This window comes from Schistocerca nitens, chromosome 5, assembly GCF_023898315.1.
Source record: "Schistocerca nitens isolate TAMUIC-IGC-003100 chromosome 5, iqSchNite1.1, whole genome shotgun sequence".
Lineage (NCBI taxonomy): Eukaryota > Metazoa > Arthropoda > Insecta > Orthoptera > Acrididae > Schistocerca > Schistocerca nitens.
In genome coordinates this window covers 436,961,175-436,986,607 of record NC_064618.1, presented here as the reverse complement: position 1 = coordinate 436,986,607, position 25,433 = coordinate 436,961,175, and the positions used below count along the sequence as shown (strand labels likewise).

The window sequence follows — 25,433 nt, the reverse complement described above, 5'->3', positions numbered from 1 at the left end:
GTGTATTTATAACTGCCATCAAAGATAGGCAGCATACGCTGTTTGCACTAACCACACACTCGTTCACACTTAAAAATTCTACAAATATCAGGTACCTCTAAAGACATTTTAACTATTTTATTATACCAAAAATTGCTTTGTTCTTAAATTTTAATTGCTGGTGCAAGCTTTAAGATCAGTACATATTACATGTTTTGAATGCTACCTCTCAGTGATGTACTATAATCCAAATTTAAGATACTGTATTCAAGGTCGCTACATTTTATGGACAACAGTCTAGTATAATGACAATTTATCCATCCCATCACACTTTACAATTCTTATAAGTTTACAAATTAAGTGAATTCCTATCCACAAGTGTAATGTTGTAACACAGAATAAAAACTTGGAACTTTTCATTTAGTTTGAAAGGGGGGAAGAAAAAAAAAACCACTTACTGTAAGCAGTCCTCAGCAGGAAATCCAATTTCACTATTCTGCAAAAATAAAAGAAAATGCCAGGTTTAATACACCATGGAAAGTGAATCCTATAACTACTTTATGAAAATTGTAAAGGTGGATGCATTTCACTTAAAAAAAAAAAAAAAAAAAAAAAAAAAAAAAAAAAAAAAACTCAATAGTGACAGTAAAAAAATTTACACAGCCAGTTTAGTGCTGACATATATATGTGTAATGAAAGAATGTACACTTCAGTGATCATCTGGAAAGGTATTCCAAAACTTACGATTCTTGTCCCTCTTACCCATGCCAATCCAGGAATGCTTGCCTAATCCTAACCAGAACTTCATGGCACACATTCTTGAAAAGAGGTTCAGCCTATGGTGTCTATTGTGTATTACAATATGTACAGAACATGAACAACACAATAATAATAATCATAATAATAATGAATATATGATATTTGGAAAATTACAGCCTTATTGTATTATTCATTGTTCTCACTGTGTTGTTACTGAATGTAAGGAATGGTGTCTAACAAAAATGTGTGGTAGCAATAAAGAAGGAACCAATGTGTAGAAGAAGTTGACTGGTTGGAGGGGGAGAGGGGGGGAGAGAGGGAGAGGGGGGGAGGGGGAGAGAGAGAGAGAGAGAGAGAGAGAGAGAGAGAGAGAGAGAGATAATAGGGGAAAATCAGCAGATGTCATGGAAGGAGGACAACAAAAATAGAAACAGACAAGAAGACCATTAATAGTTTACAGTGTAACAGAGGCAGTGGTTCACTATTGTGCAGAAGGAGAACAGTTGGGATATGTCAAGGAGGAAAGAAAGCATCATAGTAAAAATATATTTTTTTCTTACAAATATTGATGTCTTAAATTAGATTATATAGTACCAAGATTTACATTATGAAAAATTACTGGTTCTGGTTTTTCTTAATTTATGCTTTATAAATGCTTTCACAGAACTCTATGCATCTTTGTCTTTATTATTATCTTCAACTACTGAAGTTTTAATGGCATGTTTTCTGAAGGACAAACACAAAACACATGTTTTCTGTGCCAATATAACTGCCAGTCTCCACTTTAATTAAGAATGGGGAAACAATTCTAAGAATGTTACAAATACAGAAGGACAATATCATTAAAACAAATGGAAAGTTCATGAAAACGTTAAGCAGTTTGCAGAACTATGACAAATTTGTGATTCTAAAATAGCATTCTAAAGTAAATGTAAATAATTTTTTCAAATGCTGTACAAAGCAAATTGTTATGGGCACAGAGCACACATTTTGGAAGACGCAGACTGCAAATTTCATTAAATGACAAGGTCACTACTGTTACATTAGCCAAACGTGTCTTTTTTTTAATACACTAACACAACAGCTGACTTATCTATTCTACCCTCTCACAGAATATTTTCAGCGTGCTTTGATGCTAAAGCTGTTTCAAGCATCCATCAACAGGTAGGCAAAATCTTCCAATTAAAATATACAGAAGCCTCACATAACAATAGGAGGTCATAAGCATATTATCAAAAAGTACATTTTTGAGAAGGTTGAATTTAACTAAATTTGACGAAACTTAAATGCTTACCAAAAGTTTGGTTAGCTGAACTATCAACAGAGAATCTAATCCAAAAGAAGAATTCATTAACATGATTGAGAAGGAGTTACCAAACTGTGTGTATCTGTCTGTTTCTCATCTAGGGAATAGTTTTTGCAGTAATATATTGTATTAAAATAATTATGAACAAAGTCCACGGTCTGGGATTAGGCAAGCTGTTGATAAGGATCTGTATGGCAGCAGCTATCAATTGTAAATGTGAAAAATCACTAGGGAAGAAGAAAGAAAAATTATAACCAGCAGAACTGGAACAAGGCAAAGTGAAGCCTAGTTGCTTACTAAATCTTTCAGTTCTGTAGTCAGTAAGTCATCTAAGATTATCTGGATGTTAGATCTTTTTCGGAGACATGAAATATAACAAAGATCTAGCAATGTTGCTTAATATCTGTATGTTTAATCCTAAAACCAAATGTTTATGGTTTATCTGCTGGTCAATCCAGCACTTATTGTAACTTTTAGTCTTGACAATCATTTATGCATATGAAAAATACCATACTACATGGGGGTTTGGAAGCCATGTTAAACTGCAACACCTGCCCTGTAACTGGATAATTAAGGGTGCTGACTGGGCAGAAAAGATGAGGTATACATCACTTCCCAGAAGGCTAACACATAGCAAAGAACTGTTGCATTTAAACAGACTTCCAGGTTAATGAAAGCTTACTTGCAGTAGAGATTTATCCAGTTGACATTGTTAGACTGCCAGTAGTATGGTGCTAATCAGATACAACAAATTACTGATATACAGTGACCTGCAGTGCTTTTATTGTCTGCCTTATTTCTCCTGCCTCATATTTCATTGTAAGTTCACAATGCTTTCGTCAGTGAATCTGTCACAGGTCTGTATCATGTGGCTTAAGTTATTTTGTAATTATCCACAACACAATAAATTTGAATTCGTAATGGAGCTTTTAGTTTTTAATGTATACTGGAGATAAAATCAAATGACTTGATTTATTTGATTACAATAAAATATTACTTACATTGTCAGCAGACACACATTCTGAAAATGGAAATGGGCCCTTTGCACTCCACACTACGTAAAATAGAGCAATTGCTGCACTGAGTGAATAATACAGTCCAGTCAATACACAAAGGAAGAGTTTTGCATAACCAACACCTGTAACAAAGCAAAACGTGACTAAATAACAATTAATAAAGAGGGCCAAAATGGGTGAATACTGCTCGTAACTGCTTGCTGCAGTAAGTTTTTGTGATATCATCATGACAAACCTCAGACCACAAAATAATTACAATAACTGGAAGAGCATTTCATTGGTTATTTAATTATTTCATCTTAATTGTCAGGTGTACACTCAGACTATATTTTCTAGAGCTTAACAAACAAGTTTTGTTCCAATAACTGTGCACATAAAAGGCAACCAATAGTAGTAGTAGTAGTAGTAGTAGTAGTAGTAGTAGTAATAATAATAATAATAATAATAATAATAATAATAATTTGTTCTGGCTGGCCAACGTAGGTTCACAATTTGTGCCACCTACTTACACTAGCTAATCTAATCAAACATGTGAAAGTCAATAGAATATATGACAATGTTAATAATGTACCTATTGAAATCACTTATTTGATCAAAATAATCATGTCTAAAAGCCAGTCACATATGATATAGGCATATATCATAAAACGAAATTGTAAAAATATTTGTCATTAATTAGAGTACCAATTCACCTTTGATAAGCTATTATAAAAAAGTTAATTTATGTAGCATAACAGTTACTCGGCCTCCTATAACTCAAACAACAGATCTGCAGATTGTATTAGCGACCATACTAGCATGAGCAATTTTTTCACACTATCCAAGATTGTTAATGATCAATGTTTTGATCATTCCATTTTCTGATTGTCTTCAATTTTCTGTGTAGATAATTCAACTTGCTGCTTTTTTTGTGTTGGAATAAAAAAAATGTTAAGTAAAACAACTCTTCAACAGTTCTACAATCCAACTCTACGTGTTTATAAACAAGGCCTATTTCTCCTTGAAGAATTTTAAAGTATTACCTTATTAGGGTTACCACAAGTGTTTTATTTCAAACTATAGTTTTCAGAGTTCTCTACAACTTCATAAAGGGTGTGTATGTATATGTATTATTAGTGACTTATAATAACTAATGTGAAACATACCTCTAAAAAGTGGAACAGCTCTCCAAAGTTTGATGGGTCCCTCATGACAGAACTGTCCAATTCCAATTTCCAAGAAAGATAATGGTATTCCCAGAACCAACATCACAATTGCATATGCCACTAGAAAAGGCACTAGAAAAAAAATAGAAAAGATATGGTTTAAGTTACCTGTAATTTGTAATTAAAACATTACATTTTTGTCAATGTACTAAATAAAAAATGGATTTAAATCTTAAATTTCCTTGCAGTTTATATGTGAAGGGACTCTTTTTCCTTTTAGGCACAAATAACTCTTGCTATGAAAAACACATTCTCCACATTTCACTTAAAATCCAATGCTTCCCCTCTCCCTCCTCCCTCTCTCCTTAAACTTTGAATATACTAGCAGGTTTGAAGTTTTAAATTTGTTAACTGTTTCACCTAAGTTACAATAGAAGGATATTCAAGGAGGTGAAATAGCAAAATATATCTTAAGAGATTACAGCACATGACAAACTACTACTGTATGATGTATCAAGAATTAACTACCATTAACCTGCTGTAGCCAACTTGTTATTAAATTTCAAAATGGCAGATCCAAACTTCAGCTAGAGACTAGCCATTATCAATGCTAAAAATACAAGATGTACATAGGGCATAGTATACAAAAATTACAACTTATGACATAACCTATACCCCTTGTAAATTAAATTACATAGCAGTATTTTGGAGTTGTTACACAAGCTCGAGTACATCTACACCTGAAGTTAGGCTCTTTTCACAGTTCATTAAAGACTGCAGTGTAATGATGGTAAGCTTTGTAGAGAACACATTGGTTGGCTGTGTGGTGCCCTCTATATAAACTATGTAATACACAAACTTCATGCTAAAGCAGTTATGTAATACATAAACTTCATACTAAAGCAGTTATGGTCTCTAATAAAATTTAAAAGTTGTGTAGGAAAAAATAAAATACAAGTAAGGTTACTGTAGCCCGCCTGTCTAGCTGTGCGGTCTAACGTGCTGCTTCCCAAGTGGGAGGGCATGCCGGTCCCTGGCATGAATCTGCCCGGGGGATGTGTGTCGAGACCCAGTGTGCCGACAGCCTGTGGATGGTTTTTAAGGCAGCTTTCCATCTGCATTGGCATATGCGGGGTGGTTCCCCTTCTACCACCTCAGTTGCACTATGTCAGCACCTGCTGCGCAAACATTGTCTCCATGTATGCGTACACCATAATTACTCTACCATGCAAACATTTGGGGTTACACTCATCTGGTATGAGACGTCCCCAGGTGGGGGTCCACTGGGGGCCGAACCACACATTAACCCTGGGTTCGGTGTGGGGCCGCAGCGGGGTGGGTGGACTGCTGTGGTCTGTTGTGAGCCACTGTGGCTATGACGGGATGAAGCCTCTGTCATTTCTAGGTCCCGGTTCAATACACAATACACACGGTTACTGTCGTCGCTGTACTGACTTACTGCCACAGTTAACATCACTGTCATGGAGCACATTCCACTTTCCTAATGGAACGCAATTTGATGATGTTAAATGTACTGTAAATAAACATCTAACGCAAATTATTTTTCCAGCTTTATTTACTATTAGTTGTTATTTTATTTAATCTACATCTCCTTGATAAACTGTCAACAGTTGGCACTAAAAATAGGCCTGCGACATTTGGCCAATTGTTTTTGACAACTAACACTGTCACTTTTTATAATACTCACAGGGATTTCCAATTATACACACTATAAGAATGAGAACTCATGTAAGCACCTATTAAGATATGCTTTGCCATGGGTGCAGGGGCTTTTCCAAAGAGCAAGTATGTTTGCTGCACCACAGATCTCATTTGGGATTAACAGCTATATTGTTATATTCAGTGTTGGCACATGCCCAAATTCTTCACCCATTGGTAAGTGGGTTTAGGTATCAGTACTATCAAGATTGCAAAAGATGTTTGCTTTTCCTATCTGACTGAACAGACAGACATTCAGGTTATGGAGTCAGAGTTCATCAGGAGCAACAAGTGGATTAAAAGTTGACTTTTAGTTACCAGTGATGAGTAATTTTCCATTACCACCACCACCACCAATACTACTACTACTACTACTACTACTACTACTACTACTTTTCAAGACTGTGTCGTAGAAGCCCATTCAGAGTATTACACTTTACATAGAATCCCAATGATAACTTTGCTTGCTGCATCACTTAAAATCCTCATAATGAGCAAGTAATTTTTCTGTCACCGTTTTTGATTACAGCTCAACAAGAATGAATTGTTATTACCAAAAAATAATTGAACAAAATTGATATTTTTTGTAACTTTTGATCTTCACTTTTGGCCTAGGAGTGTGTTTAAGTGCACTTACATCACATGCTGTAAAAGTTTGCATGTAATTTCACTGATAGTGGCATTTACTGGAAAACATCCTGTGCAGTGGATTGATAAGCAGAATAGGACGCAAATTTTCAATCAGTGATTTGTAATGTGAAACTAGGTGATACCAAGTGTAATGTTGCCACATTGACCATGATACATGGGGCTACATTTAAAAACTAATCTGTTTATCTTGAATGTAAGTAGAATGACATGACTGATTTCATCAGTTTTGCTGAATTCTTGTAAAATGTTAATCTCTGACTTTTGTCATCAGTACAAGAACTATACCCTGGTTTGCTCGAGCCATTTTTCCTCACATACTTTTGCACAATGTGCCCCTTTTCACTGCATTTGTGGCAGATGACTTCATAAAATAAACATTTGTTGTGTGTGTTGTTCTCCAAAGCCTGTATCACATACAGAGATCACTGCTGTTAATTTTGTTCACTTGTGTTTGTCGTAGTGACAGGGCTACATAGTTGGTTTCACCTGTGTAGGAGTGATCTAACGCAAGTTGTTCAATAATTATTGTATTTATGTTTTGATGAAATGAAGCCTAATTGATGCATATTTTCCATGGACTTTTGAATTTCAGCTATTTTGACTCTGGTAGTTGTAAAGTTCATTGTTCATGTACGTTCACAATTTGGCACGTTTCTGCTAATTTGATTGGCTTCTTCACAATAATTTCTTCACACATCTCTCAAAAATCCAACCACATTAGAAACTGTTAAATTAGCATTTGATTTAATATCTGCCATGTTCACAATGGGCAGCACACTGCATGATGCACAGAACTAATTGAGAAATCTGAGTGCGTGGTTTAACTCTGCATCTATAACAACACAAGCATAATTAACATGCTGTTCCTTTTCTGAATACCTAGCTGAAGTGTGTGAAGCAGTCCTTCAGTTGTCTCGTCCAGTAAGTGGTATTTTGCCACAGAGAAAGTTGGAGGTCTTGGTTGAACTGTCATGGACTCTTAATTTCTCACATGCAGTAGCCATTGGTGTTTAAAGTGCAGTTACAAGCATCGTAGGGAATGCTTTACATTCCATACAACAGTTCAGAGAGAACTATGTCCTTAGCAGTCACAATGATAGTGCCAGCCTTTGAATTCATCCATGATAAAACTTATCTTGAGAATACCTCCTTGCCTGAACAGTGCATCTTGTGTGATGTTCAGTGTGCACGTATGCTGCTGTTGGTATGTAATGGATACTGTAATTTGTCAGTCCAGGCAACTTCTTCTGATACTTCAAGCCTTCATCGATGGCAGCCTCCACAGCAAGGCAGAGGTTCTAGATGATATGGCTGCCTGCTTGGGGAGTGGTCATCATTGTCGCAAGGCATTGTACTGGCAGATTATTTCCTGTAATGTGGCCCATCTATTCACCATTAAAATAGAACTCTGGTGGCAGTGATGGTTTTTTCTCAAATTGTTATACTATAATGTTAATCTTGACATAACAGTGTGTGAAAAAACCCTGCTTTCATGACCCCTGAGATGGAGTGTATTATGTGTCAGTTACTCATGATGTGGTCACTATCCAGTACGCTGTTATCACTTATTCTCAACTTGACTGTGTTGCTGGTGACCAGTACAAGGCCTGATGAAATCCCAGTTGTGTAACATATTGAACTGCTCCTCTTGCAGTGGTGATAGGAGTGTTATCCTAATCCAATATGTCACTGCACATACAGAATCTTAATTCTGCCCAATGTTCTTTATTTATTTAGTACCAATCATACTTTAAAGTCTTAGTAATATGAAGTATACAATTACCATACTGTGTAAATTACACCTAGACTAGTATAAGATCATTCTACACTTTAGCAAATTATACAATTTCACTGATATGTTGTTGCCAATTGAACTGCATGAGCACACAGAACAATAGTAGTGCCAACTTGTCACAAGCATTTTCCAGTTTCATATAAAGTCTATGGATGCTCTTGCACAATGCTATGGGCATAATTGAATTTGGAAGGAATGAAGACGTTTGTGGCAAATTGTGTTTTTAAATCGACCTGTGAGGTATGCTTTGGTAGCATAATTCATAGTGCACTGTCCTTGAAAGGACAGTTTCTGATTTCAAGTACCAATTTGGTACAATTTTTTGTTGTTGCTGCACACAATATGCATGTAGTCTGTTCCTGGTACAGCAAGTTACAAAATGACTCATTTTGAACCTACCGATTTGTTTCATCCATTAGCCAAAATTTGAATTTTAGTTTCTTTTATCTTCAGTAATCTCATTGTTTGACTGATCCCAAAATTTGTGTTAATATATTGCACTGATAAATGTATGAAAGGTTAGGCATTCATTCATTCATTCATTCATTCACTCACTCTCATAGGAGGTACTGATACGAGTTATCTCACATGGAAACTGTTTCACACAGTCTCCCTTTCTTTTGAGTCACTGATTCATCAGCCTTACGATTGGTTTTATGCAGCCCACCATGAATTTCGCTTGTGTCACCTTCGATCTCAGAGTAGCACTTGCACCCAGTGACCTAATATACCTGCTGGATGTATTCCAATCCCCCTCCATTTTTTACACTATAGAGCTCCCTCTCGTACCATGGTAGTTATTCCCTGATTTTTCAACAAATGAATTACCCATATTTCTTCTTGTCAGTGTCCTCTCTATGTTCCTTTTATTGCCATTTCAGCAGAGAATTTGGTCATTCTTTATCAGTCCATATAATTTTCAACATCCTTGTATAGTAACACATTTCAAGTGCTTCTATTCTCTTCTCTTCCAGTGTAAAATGCAATGCTGTGCTGTGCTCCAAACACACGTTCACAGAAATTTTTTCCTCAAATTTACACCAATATTTAAAGATAGCCCTATTTGTCTGTGCTGTTTACTTTTATGTACCTCTTGCTTTGTCTGTCATAGGTATTTTGCTTCCAAGGTAACAGAATTTCTTCACTTTGTCTACTTCATAGTCATAAATTCTGATGTTAAGTTTATCAGTTTATTGCTAATCTTATTTTTACTGATCTCATTTCTATTACATCTCATTACTTCTGCCTGTTTTTGGTGTTCTCCAACTCATTAGCCTGTTTATTCCACTCAAAATATCTCTTAATTTATTTTTCATTTCCTTGAAGGATAGCAATGTCACCAGTGAATCTTGTCATCAATATACTTTCACCTTGAATTTTGATCACATGCTTAGACTTAAGCCCTGTCATACATCTTTTTCAATCCACTTACACTGTTCTTGGTCTTTCATTCATAGTTTTCTTTTGGTTCTTGTACATATTGTATATCAACCATCTTTTTTTATAGCTTATGCCTACTTTTATCAGAATTTCTAACATCTTAACACAAATACTAGATCACCAAATCTTATGAATGTGCCTTGATATTTCTTAAGTCTTGCTTCCATTATGAAGCACAGTATCTGATCTGCCTCCTGATGCCTTTACCTTTCCTAAAGCCAATCTGATCATCTAACAGATTCTCGATTCTGTTACCTTTTCTTCTGAGTATTATTCTTGTCAACAACTTGGATGTATGAGATGTTACACTGACTGTGCAGTAGTTCTCAACTTATCTCCCCTTGATGTGTTTGGGATTGTGGTGTTCCTATTCTTCCAAAAGAGTGTTGGTATGTCTCCAGTCTCATACAGTCTACATGGCAACTTTAATGTTAGTTTGGTGTCACTTCCCCAGTGATTTTAGAAATTCCAAGGAAATATTATCAGTCCCTTCTGCCTTATTTGATACGAAATCTTCTGAAGCTCTGTTGTCTCTAGCTAATACTTGACACTATCCGTCTTCCTATCAACCACCATTTCACAATATATCATGCCATCAGACAATTCCTCCCCCTCTTAGATGCCTTTAATGTACTCCCACCTATCTGCTCTGTTCTCTGTGTTCAACAATGGAATTCCCATTGCACTCAATGCTGCCACCCTTGCTTTTAATTTCTCCGAAGGTTGTTTGGACTTTTATATATGCTGAGTCAGTCCTTTCGATGATCTTTTCTTTTTGGATTTCTTGACATTTTTCCTGCCGCCATTTCACACTGGCTTTCCTGCACTTCTTATTTATTACATTACTAACTCATCTATATTGCTGTATTCCTGTCTTTTCCCGAACATTTTTGTACTGTCTTTTTGTTGATCGTCCGCAGCTCGTGGTCGTGCGGTAGCGTTCTCGCTTCCCACGCCCGTGTTCAATTCCCGGCAGGGTCAGGGATTTTCTCTCTGCCTCGTGATGACTGGGTGTTGTGTGATGTCCTTAGATTAGTTATGTTTAAGTAGTTCTAAGTTCTAGGGGACTGATGACCATAGATGTTAAGTCCCATAGTGCTCAGAGCCATTTGAACCTTTTTTTTTTTCTTCTTTTTTTTTTTTTTTTTTTTGTTGATCAGTTCACGTATTTCTTCCATTTGCCAATGGTTTTTTTGCAGTTAACTTCTTTGTAACTATGTTTATGTGTCCAGCATATGTGATTACTCTTTTTTTTAGAGATGTCCACTCCTCTTCTGCTGAACTACCTAATGTTCTTTTCTTTTTTGTTTTAGGGCACAAAAACAACTGAGGTCATAAGTCCTCACGTCAGAACCTTCGAACATGTATAGGTAGAAAAGGTTAAAGATGACTACACATTAAGCCCAAGTGACAGAAGGAAAGAGCTACAAACAAGGACTTCCCCTTGGAGAGAGGCCCACAAAATATGCCGTAGACACAGCAGAGGTCCCAAACCAAAGATTAAATGTTGTTTTCCATGTTGCTACAATGAATAGAGTGTAAAATGTGGTTAACAGCCCACACGTAATTCTCTAAAACAGCCAATAACTCTGACAGCAAGCAGACACTGGATCACAAGTGATTAAAAAAGGTAGTCTGTCAGGCAATAGTAAACTGTCAAAGGCTGATGACAAGCACAAAGTGGTGGGCGACCACCCCTTAAATGGCGAGGGCTAAAACCACGGTGCCCAATATGCAACCTAGCTAAAATGATCTCTTTGTGATGAGAGGGCCAGGAGAAGGTCTGTGAAGCTGCTGGGAGAGGTTTAATTTCTTGGAGCTTGTTCCTGTGAAAAGAAGACTGATGATGATGCCAAACTGACACCAACTGCTGACAGACAGGAATACAGAGATCATCCAAAGTAATGGAAGAGCTAGCAGGCTGAGATAGCCCTTGCACTAAGGGATGGACCGTGTATAGCACACAGAGGCCCTGATGGGCACAGAGAGAATCAGAGCCTATGACAATTAAAAAGCCTGTGTCACTGCACATACTGGGTGACCTGATAGAGGGCGAATGGCTCCACTGTAAAAAATGAGCACTGTTCTGGAAGCCAATACCAAAAATGCATTGTGCCACTGATGAAGGCATGCATAACACCAAGGTCAGTCTTAGAGCCATCAGTCTATGAAGGAGCTATTAATAAGTTACATGAGAAAGTTGAGAAACTTGAAGGAATAGATCAAATTTGGAGTAGTGTCCTTAGGAAGCAAATGAAGGACAACATTAATACAGGTTGCTGCATGAAGCCAAGGCAGTGAAGGGTTCACAACCATTTGGAATGTGGCAGGCAGCATGAAGTCAAGCTACTGGAGCAGTAACCAGAAACAAACTCTAGGAGGTAACAGAAGAAGGGCGCACCCCATAATGGAGTCATTGAAAAAAAAGGGGCACAGGACAGGTGGCTGGGCATTGCAGACAATGTGTGTATCCACTGAGGAGGAAATCATGCCAGGATGACAGTGGTAGTTCAGCAGCTTATGCCTAGGGACTGTCAGCCAGGCTAGTCTAAAAGGCACCAGTGGCCAAATGAATTTCACATTGGTGGATTGTATTAGAACAGCATAAGATGGATGGATGTGCAGAGGAATCAATGAAACAGTCTTGCTCTGAATGGACATGAGATCAGTAAAAATGGAGGAAGGTGGTCTTAACCCCCCCCCCCTCCTCTCCCCCCCCCCCCAGAAAGTACCACTTAGGACACGTAGGATGTTGAGAAACCGTGCACAGAGTGCACCTAGGCAAAACATGAGGGACAACTGAGAAAGTTTCCTATCAGGCATGAGCTCCAGGAATTTTGTAGTTTCAGTGAATGGAAGAGCAACAGGCTAAAGATGTAAAGACTGGAAGAAACCCATTGTGCCACCAGAAATTCAAACAAATGGTTTTGTCAGTGGAAAAAGTGAAAGTCATTGTTGATGCTCCAAGAGTAAAGATGATTGAGACATAGACATTGCTCAAGGAGACAAGTCCATGAAGAACTGCAATAGTTTGCAAAAGCATTGGGGGGGAATGGAGATGCCCAGCAGGAAAAGTCCATAACAGGGTTAATGGGTATAGCAAAGAGGATGACACTCAGGACGGAGCCTTGAGGCACCCCGTTATCCTAGATAAAGGTGTTCAACAAGGCCATATGCACATATGCCTTGAAAACTTGGTCCTCTTAAAATTCCTGAAGGAAATGGGGCAGGCTGCCTCGGAAGCCCCAAGTGCATAGAGTAAAGAGGGTACCAGTTCTAAAACCATTCACGACATGGGTTGACAGTGACGGGATGGTCAACTGCAGAATGGCATGCTCTAAATCCACATTGTGCAGTGGTTAGTAGATTCCGAGATTCAAGCCACCATGCCAGCAGACAATGAATCATATATTCCATCATGTTGCAAAGACAGCTGGTGAGAGAAATGGGGGCAGTAGCTAAAGGAAGGTATTTATCCTTATGGGGCTTAGATATGGGTATGAAAGCGACTTCATGACAGTGTCTAAGAAACATGCCATCTGCCCAAATGTGACTGTAGGTGCAAAGGAGAAGATGCTTGTTCACAAGAGAAAAGTGATTCAACATCTGAATGTGAACATAGTCTGGCCCTTGGGCAGAAGACTGAGATGAAGTTAGAGCATGGTCTAGCTCCTTCATAGTAAAGGCAGAATTGTAGCATTCAATTCCAGGAGGAGAAGGATATCACCCAAGCCACTTCCAGTAAAGTGGAAGTGTGAAGTATGGGACATTTTGTGGCAGTAAGGATAATGTTCATAAGGGAATCTACCAGGTCATCACAAGTGGGAAAATGTTGTTCATCAAAGGTGGCCATGGAAGAATATAGCATCCAGTCACCTTTAGAATGCTGCCAACTGGGTTTACACGCAGGTGGAGTAGGAGTCACCAAACGGATAGCACAAGGAAAATAGTTGTTTGAGTATGTGTCAGAGAGAATGCACCAATCGAGATGACAGGCAAGCTTGGCAGTGGAGAACAAGAGGTCCGAATGGGAATAGGTGTGCATGGAGCCCGAAAGGAATATGGTTGCTCCAGTGTGAAGACAGATGTTGATTGATTGAGAAAGTCCGCCAAGAGGGAACCCCTGTGATAGGTTCTCAAAGAGCCCCAAAGGGGACGGTGGGCATTAAAGTCACCTAGTAGCAAAAAGAGGTGACGGGGCTGACCAATAAGATGGAGAAGTCTGCCCTGGTGCAGCGAATGATGGAGGGATGTAGAATAGAAATGGGCAAACTCGTTACCCTTGGGAACTAGCTCACTGGTGATTGCTCTTTTTTCAAAAACATTCATTTTTACTCATTAATTGTTCATTTGTGCATGGTATATGATTCTTAACGAAAAATTTAAAATTAATAGCATAGGTAACTAAAGACGGAAGGTGACAAGAGGGGGCACTTGCCTCCCCTCTGGAGTTCAGAGTTTTTATTCATTACAGATATCTCATACACTTTAAGTAATTTTTGTGATTCTGCAAAACCTCTTGTTTAGCCAACTGTAGCATTATGTGGCTGATCACAGTGAAATAATATAAGGTAGTGCACGAAAAACCAACCCCAAGTAGACTGCTTGCCAATTATGCATGGTTTGTTGACCGCTACGAGCAAAATAGATAAACATGTAATAATTAGGCAGTAATGAAATAAATCAGCTAATGCAAACAACAACTTTGAAACAATATATGATGATTGGTAGGCTACAATTAACAGTCTAGTACTCAGGGCCGATTTTTCGTGCACCACCCTGTACCACTAAAATAATATTGTAGAAGTTATCATATTCTCTTTACAAAATGTGATACCAGACACTTGATTATGGAGCATGGGCTTCATTCGATTGCAAGTTGGTCTACCTCCCACAGCAATGAACATGCTGTTTTACCTTGGATCAAAAAAAGACAGAAAATAGCTGAGCCAACTTCCTTTGCATGTGTAATAACAAAAAGCTTGTCTTTTTATAAGTATGTCTTCCACTGTTCATCAAACTAGTTAAGTCAGCTGATATGCCCTTTTGTTACCTGAAAAGATGTATGTATTACATACCACGTAATTTTTATGTAATTTACATAATTATAAAATACATTTTAATTACCGGTTGTGGACGCTGAATAGAATACGAAAAAGAGCCAGAAGTACAGAGTTCAAAAAAGGTTTAAAACAGACCTAGAATGGGCCTGAGCAGCAAATGAAATGAACAAACAACTTGATACTGAACTAACTAGGAGCAATCGCATTGGATCTGCAACGAGTGGCCACGCGAAGAAGGACAAGTCCGGCCAAGGGAGACCGAGACCAGCTGACCTGCTGTTGTGGGAATGAGACAGACCATTTACCATTCCCGGGAACTATAAGCAGAAAGTTGCGACCACAGTGAACTACGAAAGACCATTCCTTATAATTTGTTCCTCGCTCCTTCCATTCATCTTAGTGAACCGTTCCTTTGGACCCATTAGTTCATGAACAGCCGATCTCTAATGTAGGCATTACAATGAGACAAGTCAAAATGAGAAAGGAAAATGTGGGCTGCAACAGTTTGCAGTTGGGAGTTCAAAGAGATGGTTGGTTATGGACGTCAACCCAGATGAACAGCATGACTCCCCCATGAGACAAAATGATGTCATTGGGGAGGAAGGTAATAGTGGACCCAAAGAAATGAGAGGTCAAAACTGCCTTGAGGACATTTTTTTTTTTTTTTTTTAGGTAGAGAACAACTGCACACTGTGAATCCAAGATCACTCTTAATTCCTCCTAGTTGGGTCTAATTCCACAAATGTTCCATTGCAGAAGAGTCATAATGGGGAATGGGGAAGAGGGAACAAATGAAGGGTAGTCACCTCAGAAGCAAATGAGTGCCAGCCTTCGAAGACTCAATGCTACAGGCTGCAGAGGCAGGGTAGAAAAACAGTAGGCAGTGCACAATGGCAGATGAAGATCAACCAGGTGAGGGTGTCATGGTTCAAATGGCTCTGAGCACTATGGGACTCAACTGCTGAGGTCATTAGTCCCCTAGAACTTAGAACTAGTTAAACCTAACTAACCTAAGGACATCACAAACATCCATGCCCGAGGCAGGATTCGAACCTGCGACCGTAGCGGTCTTGCGGTTCCAGACTGCAGCGCCTTTAACCGCACGGCCACTTCGGCCGGCGAGGGTGTCATGCAGTGACACTGTTGAAGATCTCCGAATTGGGGAAGGAGAAGACCATTTGCCTTTATTCAATTTTTTAGTCTTTATGGTTGACAGATGAAGACTCAGATGTCTGTTGACTGGAGGGATGTAAAAAGTCTTAGGGAATATTCCTTTTGTTCTTCCTGCCTGCTGGTTGTGCAGCAGATGATTTCACTGCCAGGGGCGAAGACTTGGTGGCTTGTTATGCAGCAGTAGGAGGAGAGGATGGAGTGCTACCATGACACTGAGTGATTTCACAACTGCAGTACTGAAATGGAAGTCTTAAGTCTCCATGGCCATGTTCTTTGTGGAACAAGGCATAGCAAGAATGGTACTGTAAGTGTTAGATGATAAATTGCAGGGCCTTTGACCAGACAACAACTTGCAAACGACAGGTTAGGGTACTTTTTCCTTCACCCTGATCTCCTGGATGGCCTGCTCATTAAGATATATGAGACATTCACAGGATGAGGTGGCATGGTCCATTGCAACTGACACAGTGGAGAGGACAAGGGAGGCCAATTGCCCTCTTGAGCATTCGACGATGAGGAACACAGCTGGTCATGTATTAACAGGACAAGCAAGTGTAGTTATTATGTCGACACTGGTAACATTGCCTACTGCAAAATTCATTACCACTGACACTGATTCTTCTGGGCAATTCTTACACTTCAGCCTGCTCTTCAACATTACTAAATTGTGATCTGAGTATGTAACTGCTTCTGAGTGAGTCTTACATCCAGTATCCGATTTTGGAATTTGTCTCATCATGGCATAATCCAGCTGGTATCTCCCATGTATATCTCCTCCTGTTGTGCTTCTTGAACAGTACATTTCCTATCACCAGCAGCATTTATTGTCAAACTCAGTCTCTTCTCTCTCATTCCCACTCTCAAGCCCATATTCTCCTGTACCTCTCTTCTCTCTCTCTTACTACTGCTTTCCAACCCACCACGGTTATTAGATTATCACCTCTCTTTACACGCTGAATTATCTGTTCTATATCCCCACATAATTTTTCTACTTCATCACCACCTATTTGTGACACTGGCACATGCGCCACATTATTTTTATTGATGGTGGTTTCCTGTCAATTCTGATGGGAACAAATTTATTACTGAACTGTTTACATCTCAATCTGTCCTACATTCCTATTCACAGCTAACCCTACCATCACTGATACTACCCTATATTTGTCTGGTCAGATACCCCAATCTTCCCTCCATTTCATTTCACTTCACTGACTCTCATGGTATCTAGACTGGCTTTTTGCATTTCCCTTTTCGGATTGTCTAGCTTCCCTACCATGTTCAAACATCTGACATTCCACACTCCAGTTTGTTGAATGTCACTTTTCTGTTCATTTTTCAATCTTTTTCTTGTGGTTACCTACACTTTGGCAATCTCCTCATGGAGATCTGAACGAGGAGACAACCCACAGCCTTTTGCCAATGGAGAGATCACATGCCACTTTGTCAATTACAGGCCACATGTTTTGTGGATACACATTATCTCTCTAATTTGGTTGTTTCTATTACCTTCTGCATCCCATACCACTGATCACTTATGATTCTTCTGCCTTTTAGAGGCAGTTTCCCACCCCATAGACTACAGAGTGGTCTGAGCTCTGCCCACTCCTACATTGTTTCTGACAAGCCTGTTGGCAGACAGAGGGTGGCTCCTTATACAGAAAGTCCTTTGTTGCCTTTGCTAATTAATTTTATTCAAAATTTAAGTAGTGACTGGGTACTAATCTGCAAACCAGGATGTGCTGATTACTAATCAAGGATGCTACCCTTAAACCAGACGTGCCCAGCCTTTTAGCCTACCTGGGCCACACTGGATGAAAATGAACAGTTTAAGCCACACATACTGTACTTAATGCTAACAATAACCACAAACTGTTACGGGAGGGGGGGGGGGGGGGAGGACATGGGATGGTCAATGAGAGAATAGCATCATGTGGCAGGAGTTTAAAATTGATGATATTCAATTTATCATAACTAAATAAATGGAATTTTGTGTTTATATCTTTTTTGAACCAACTGAATGATAGATGTTCACTCCCTGGGCCACACTGATAGTTGTTTTGGGATGCATGCAGCCTGGAGCAACTCTCACTCCCAGTTTGATATTTTAATCAAACTGACAGAGTGCAATGCAACTGCAGACTATCAATCTCTTATCAAAAACAATAGAACCTGTTACAATGTTTCCCACCTCAAGAAGAAAAAGCTCATGATAAATTTGGTCAATTTGTATTGTGTGTAGCTGCAGGTACAAGTGGAGTATGTGACTCGGGAGACTCAAAGAGAGGGATCTGGGAGCACTATACACTTGTTGGTGGGCAGAAAAGAACTTGGCATGTGCTGGATACATACAGTAAGTATACATCAATAGCTGACATGTTCAAGGATCTCGTCAGTATCCCAATTCCACTTTGAAAAGCAGTTCTGTATTATTTACTTGCAGACCAGGTAGAAATCATTAAAATGAAGGATACTGCTTGTTCCATCATTTACTGACCTAATATTGATGTAACTATTCAACAAGTCATGGTATCTTGCAGTGAGTGGACTATGTGCACACATTTCCCTCCAAAATGTCAAGGCCATAATTGCAAATAACACAAGAACATGGAAGTAGATAAATACAGATTACACAGGATCAGCTGCAAGTAAAGAAAATGCAAAGCTTATTTAATAAACAAAGTTTGCCTCACTTGAGTTATTAATTCTTATTTTTTAGATGACTGGTTTCAATTTTCTATGAGGTCATCATCAGCTCCACATTGCTTGATGATAGTAGGAATTTCTGGTGTAGAACAGGTCCAGTTGTGCTGGAGTGAAGAACACTGCAGTGTTTTACACACCAGTATAGAAGGACCTGCTCCACACCTGTGATTCCCACTGTCATCAAGAAATGTAGATCTGATGATCTCTCAAAAGATTGTAATCGATCGTCTAAAAAATAAAAATTAACAATTTACAAGCAATCACGATTGTGTTTATTAAGTTAGTTATAACACTGATAGATAGTTTTTCTGAAAAAAGTTTTGAAATTCAAAGCAATGGTTATCTGGGTAACAGTTTATTATCTCGGTTTTTGTACTTAATACAATTGCTTCATGCCTACTCTGAAGTTGCTACCTGTAAAATCTGAATTTTACTGTGACAAATAATACTGTTTTGGCAACTTCTATCTACCGCCACAGCCAACAGCAACATGAGAAGGAGGTGCTGTATTGAAATATGACACAATCTATCACAATTCCTTTGAGCTGCTTCAGTATCTTATTTTTCCTTAATCATTATATATTCTAGGTCCAAAAGTTTCTCTCATGCATACTTTACTTACTTCATTATTCTTTCCACTACTATGAAAACACTTAATGGTTTTTTTATATCTCCACTTTTTCTGAAACATTCCACTCACCCCTGTGTGACGTGACTTGATGACCATACCAGGTGTAATTGTGCACGGCATGTGACTTTTCTTTACAAGCAGGCAGTGTACATATTCATTTGCTTATTTTAAAATGAGTGAGAACTTTAAACTGGGAAGTAGTGCTAGATGAAGTACTTATTTTAATTCAACAACATGGTGGAAAAAATATCTTCCTTTGAATTTACCAAGTCTACGGCACCCACTCAGTTGGAAGAAATATGGTAAGGATGTCTAAGAGACAACTTACCACCTCCATCAAGTATGGCAATACGTGGCAGTCTTGTAATGTTTCCAAAGCTTGCAGCAAAGGAAAGTGCTGTCAATGTGTTGACCACAGCAGAAAGACATTGACAGGATTTCTGAAACAAAAGAAAAACAGTTCTTTCACTAGTTATTTTGGGAGGAATGAAACAGGACAAAGTTATGTGCATTTTGGAAAGCATGTAAATTGAACAAATAGAGGCCATTCTACTGGTCATGCGGAATGTATGTGTAACATAATATCACATTCTGTTACAACATGAGATAACACTAGAACTACTAGCTTAAATTGTGTACATTGCTGCCACTGTATTGTAGCACAGAGGTGTTCTAAGACTTACCATGCTGGCCTGTATGTGCAAAAGTACTCCAAAGTTTACAGTGAACTTCAGAAAAACTTATTGTTAAAGGTTTGTCACTATGCATTATTGTAAACTTAATGCTGACATATAAATAATGACACACAAAACAGGAAAGTAATGAAGCCAAATGTTTAGAAATATGAATTGAATTTTTCCTGTGCACAGATTTACAATCATCTGTCTTGCGAACCACTCAAAAGATGATTTTTTTCTGCTTCTATAAAAATTTTCCACCTGTTATAAAACTGACCATTCCTTCTGGGAGACTGCATATCTGAAGACCATGAAAGTACTTCAAGTAGAGTGCTGAACTAGGTCCTAATAGATAATTGCCCACCTTCAAATCGAAGCAATTAATGTAACAAACAATTGACAAATAGAACAGAAAATGAGAGGGTAATATCACAGTTTGCTTAGTCATCTTTTACTGACTTTGACACACACACACACACAATTATACATTTACAGAATGTATTAGTTAGCAATTACCTGCATCTAGTTTGATAATTAATGTGCATAATATGAACCCGAATACAGAAGTGTTGGCTGTTTTACTTTCAGATACAACAACACAGTTAAGATGCCAGGAAACTGTTCTGGTGAGTTATTTAAAAGTGATTATTCTTTACATTCTTCAAATGTCGTCATTTGTTTTTAATTTTAATTGTGTACTCTCTGCATCTGTAAATTGCATAATGATAAATTCCAGTTAGTTTGTCCTCTTGACTCCCCACTAAAAGGGACACAACTTAGCTTTTTGGCAACCTGACAAACTTCTAACACAGTCTAAGAGGTACTGCATACAGGTAGTGTCAATAGTGAGGACCCCCACTCAACTACAAAATAATGCAAAATTTGGGCTATGAGTTCTGAATCTTTGGGTTAGCACTGTGACAACTGGCTCCAACCATTTGCACTTATATTAGCAAGTGGGGAGAAAAAGCGCTGCGGCGGCAGTAGGCAACATAGGAGGCATAAGCAGCACTGTATGAACTACCTTCTCAGATGTGCGCAATATCAACAAGAAAAATGAATAAAGCTGCTGCAGAATGACACCGCTAACGTGGAGTGTAAAATATTGTACCTTATATTTGAGAGAGATGGGCAGTGTCGTGTGGGTGTATGCGAACACTGCATCGCTCATGGTCAGTGCCCATGGCGAAGTTGGGGTCGGCCGTAACCCCAGCACTCGGGCAGCGAGCGACAACTCTAGACTGCGAGCGCGCGGACCCTGTACTTGGCGGAACGCCCCCTGAGCTTCAGGGGCTATGAGCAGCCGAGCGAAGCGCAGCAGCGGCAGTGGCACACGCCGTCAGCTGGCGCTTCCCGCGGCACACCTGCTGTACCAGCTCAGCGAAACGACACGCCTCGTAAGCAGTTCGTGGCGCACGCGTCAGCTCGATTCAATCGTAAACTGGCATCCCGTAAGATAGCTACGCTCCTAACTGCGAGCTTGACAAGCACACGATCTTTCATACTGCGAAAGTATGCACAAATTCCATTCGAATCCATAGCGACCGCGCGTTCTTGTACAATGAAACTTCACAACCGCTTTTCATGAGACTTCGAAGTTAATTTGGATTGCTTGATTAATTGTTAAGTCATTAGGTAGAACTTATATATGTAATTTAGCCTTTTGAGCTCCGCAATGTAATTTTCAACAACTTCATGGCGAAGTATTGCTAATATTAAATCCATCCGTTGGTAGGAACGAGTATCGTCAATTCGTTTGGTTGCAGTTGAGAGTTCTCATTTACAAACTATTGGATAAGTAATTGTTTAGTGTAACGGCATCAATTACTTCTTAATTTAGGTATTGGGTCTGTACTGTTTACTGAAATTCCGTCTGCACTAAAAAGTAATGTACTCATGTTTTAAGCAGGAAATATGATAGGAATACTTAGGATAATGAAGTTTCAGTGCAGTTAACAAAGATGTAATTGGCATTGTTTATTTGAATTATTTCACTTATTTTTCTGCGAAAACAACATATGTATTTGACTTTGTATCCTGTTTCGTATATTTCAATTGTAATCTCCGAATGATAAAATTTTCTGTAATTCTGAACAATTTCTGTAATTGTAATTAACGAAATTACTATATGCAAAAAAGGCCGAATTGTTAGCGAGAGCGTATAAAGACTCGCGAGAATGCCTGTACAGTGTGAGATTTTGAGCTACGCTTTGTAACGTAATGTCAGATTTACGTATACCCGAATCTGTCACTGACTACTCTGGCCCATTACCACTTAAAAGAAATTTACAGGTAGATTCAACAGTAGCAGATCAACGAAAACTAGTTAAGTTAACGCCAACTTTTTTTTTAAGAATCTGAGTTACACCCGTCCAACTTCAAGATTAACATTCGTAAAGACTTTTACATTTATTTACTTTTATTTGACAATGAGTATTTCCAGCAAGGCAGTTACACCGCAACAAGGACCAGCCTGCGCTTTGAATATGGTGAGCTCTGACGACGAGTATTTGCTAGTTTAGTTCGAACTTACTCTGTAACGTAAAAAAAAAAAGTGGATCTGTACTAGTCAGTCTGGTTAATGGGACATATTAGTTACTGTCCGAGTTGAAGATAAATCCCATGACGGGTACAATAATTCCTGTGTCAATGGAGAGACGCATTAAAACCTGCTGTCACTCCAATGACGATTACGTTACAGTCTTGAGAAAAGCTGTAACACCTCACCACGAGTGTCCGCAGAAATTTACCCAGGGGGAGGGACAATATTAAAAATTGTTGGAAATTTTACAGGTGATGCAGAAAATTTATCGCATCCCAGAAAATTAATATCTACCCCCGGAGTGTGATTCCTCCAAGGAGCCCGGACATCGCGTATTCACTAGACACTACACACATACTCAGCAACCATCACACGGTGCATGGCGGAGGGTACGCCGTACTACAGTTTTTTTTTTGTTTGGTGTTTGGTTTGTGGGGCGCTAAAGTGCGTGGTTATCAGCGCCTGTACAAATTCCCAACCTTTGCTCAGCCCAATCTCTCCACTTTCATTAATGATGAGGACAACACAAACACCCAGTCATCTCGAGGCAGGTGAAAATGCCTGACCCCGCCGGGAATCTAACCCGGGACCCCCCGTGCTCGGGAAGCGAGAACGCGACCGCGAGACCACGAGCTGCGGACCGTACTACAGCTTGTCACTCTCTTCCACACACCACTCGCAAATGGAACAAGGGAAAAACGCCTCTATGCGCCGCCGTACGAGCCCTGATTTCTCTGTTTTTGTCTGCCCCGTCCTGCTGCGAGGTTCACGTTGGTGGCAGTAGAATCGGTTTGCAGTCTGTCGCCGGATATCTCATGTGTGTCGCGAAAAGAACGACTTCTTCCCTCCAGGGATTTCCATTTGAGTTTATGGTGTGTTTTCGTAATACTCTCTTCCTTTAATTAAACCTGGAGAGGATCCCAAACACCCGGACAGTATTCAATAATGGGTCCCACTAATGTTCTACACGGGGTCTTCTTTACAGGAAACCTATATTTTCCTAAACTTCTCCTAATAAACCCATGTCTACCATTCGCAGTCTCTACTAACGGCCTTACGGGTTCGTTCCAATTGATATCACTTTGTAATGTTGCGCCCAGATATGTAATCGACGTAACTGTGGCAAGAAGCACTAATACTGTATTCTTGCGTTACGGGATTGTTTCCCCTACTCATCTGTATTAACTTACATTTTTGTACATTTAGAGCAAGCTACCATTATTAACATCCAATCTTTACTAAGGACTAACTAGACTGTTTGGGTACTTCCCGTATTGTACATCGGCAACTCATACTATGGAATATAGTGCAGGTCTTGCATTATTTTCAAAAGTACTTGTTAACCGCGCAGTCCAAGAAGACTCGGCAAGTTGGCTGAAGATACTCCTTCAATCGGCAGAAAGCATAGTTAAGAGTGAAAATGGAAAACGTTAAAAGTGTGAAATCAGATATTTGTCGAAAGAATGAAAAAGAAAGATTTATCGCTTTCATACATAGCTCATATGTAGCCAAAAAAAAATTGAGAAAGTAGTCTGATATCACAAAATTTGCTGCTGACAGCAAAAAAGAGACAAATAACTTTCGAAGTGCCGTACTAGGAAGCTGACTTGTTCTAAGTGCCAATAAGAATTTCCGCAGTCTTCTCACTGGTATTATGTGGCCCGCCACGAATTCCAGTTACACGCCACATGACCAGTGGATACACATTAGGTGTCTTTAATGCAGTTGTTCCCACTGCTTTCTGTATATTCATGCCATTGATCATTGCTGATTCTTCCGCCTTTTACGGGCAGTTTCCCACCCCAAAGGCAAGAGAATGCCCTGAACCTCTGTTCGCTCCTCCGCCTTCTTTGAGAAGGCGGTTGGGAGAACGAGGGTGGCGTCTTATGCTGAGGTCTTATGTGGGTAGTCTTCGGCCACCATTGCTGACTTTTTTCCAGAATTTAAGCAGTGACGAGGTTCGAACCCGGGACCGAAGAAGTTTTGAATATTTCTCAAAGACGCTACCCTTAGACCACGTGTATATTATCATGCAACGAAGGCAACAGCAACCAGCGACTGTTAATATTATAGTGCTATTTATTTACACAAAGAAACTCCGGTAACAGTTTCAAACCGACAAGTTCATCATCAGGAAGCTGCCAGTTTTTCTTAGCAACTGACGTAAACAACAACAGATGCAATATAAATTTGAACAGCCATTTGAAGATAAACTTGTCGTTTTGAAATAGGTAACGGTGCAATTTGTGTGAATAAATAGCGTTTACGTTTTTAACTAGTAGAACTGTAGTCGAAAAACATGACTTCTCATATCTTTTGAATTGTGGAACTCCAGAGGAAGGCACAGCTTGACACAAAGACCTTGCGCGTCATCTGCTAAATCACGGCTAACGTGATCCAGCGGACAAAGCTGCGTCTACATCCACGGGAACAGTAGTGACATGGCGATTTAACGATCGCGGAAATGTTATGCGTACTTCATTTTTGAATCATCTTATTCATTGATATTTCAGATCCATTACGCACAGTATTGTCTGCTGCCTGAAATTGACAGCAATCGAAGGAAATCAAAAAAGATTATCAGCGTTCGATTTCAGTCTTCGCATCATTCCCCATTTGTCTCCTCGCAGAGAATATTTTTACAATACGTGTATACTACAGTTATTCTCAAATGACATACTACGTAATAAAACAGAGCTGCTTTTACCCTATTTCCAGGCGTTCAAAAAAGTACCGGACATATGCAGCATTTTTCGTAGTCTTGTGAGTAGGGCACGATGAAACCTACCTCGAGGCACGTCCTGGCTTTCACCCTGCATAAAAATAGCTGTTTG

The 25,433-nt window shown here is 39.2% G+C and overlaps 1 protein-coding gene across 2 annotated transcripts in view; it reads right to left on the bottom strand.

Annotated features, from left to right (window-relative positions):
* The window catches only part of LOC126259442 (sodium-dependent nutrient amino acid transporter 1-like), a 288,279-nt gene that overhangs the window by 31,806 nt on the left and 231,040 nt on the right, over positions 1-25,433 (bottom strand). For both annotated transcript variants that reach the window (XM_049956256.1, XM_049956257.1), the window contains 4 exons: positions 19,709-19,820; positions 4,206-4,337; positions 3,046-3,182; positions 438-475 (listed from right to left, as the gene is read on the bottom strand). In XM_049956256.1, the coding sequence (XP_049812213.1) occupies positions 438-475; positions 3,046-3,182; positions 4,206-4,337; positions 19,709-19,820 (419 nt within the window). The remainder of the gene's footprint in view (positions 1-437; positions 476-3,045; positions 3,183-4,205; positions 4,338-19,708; positions 19,821-25,433) is intronic.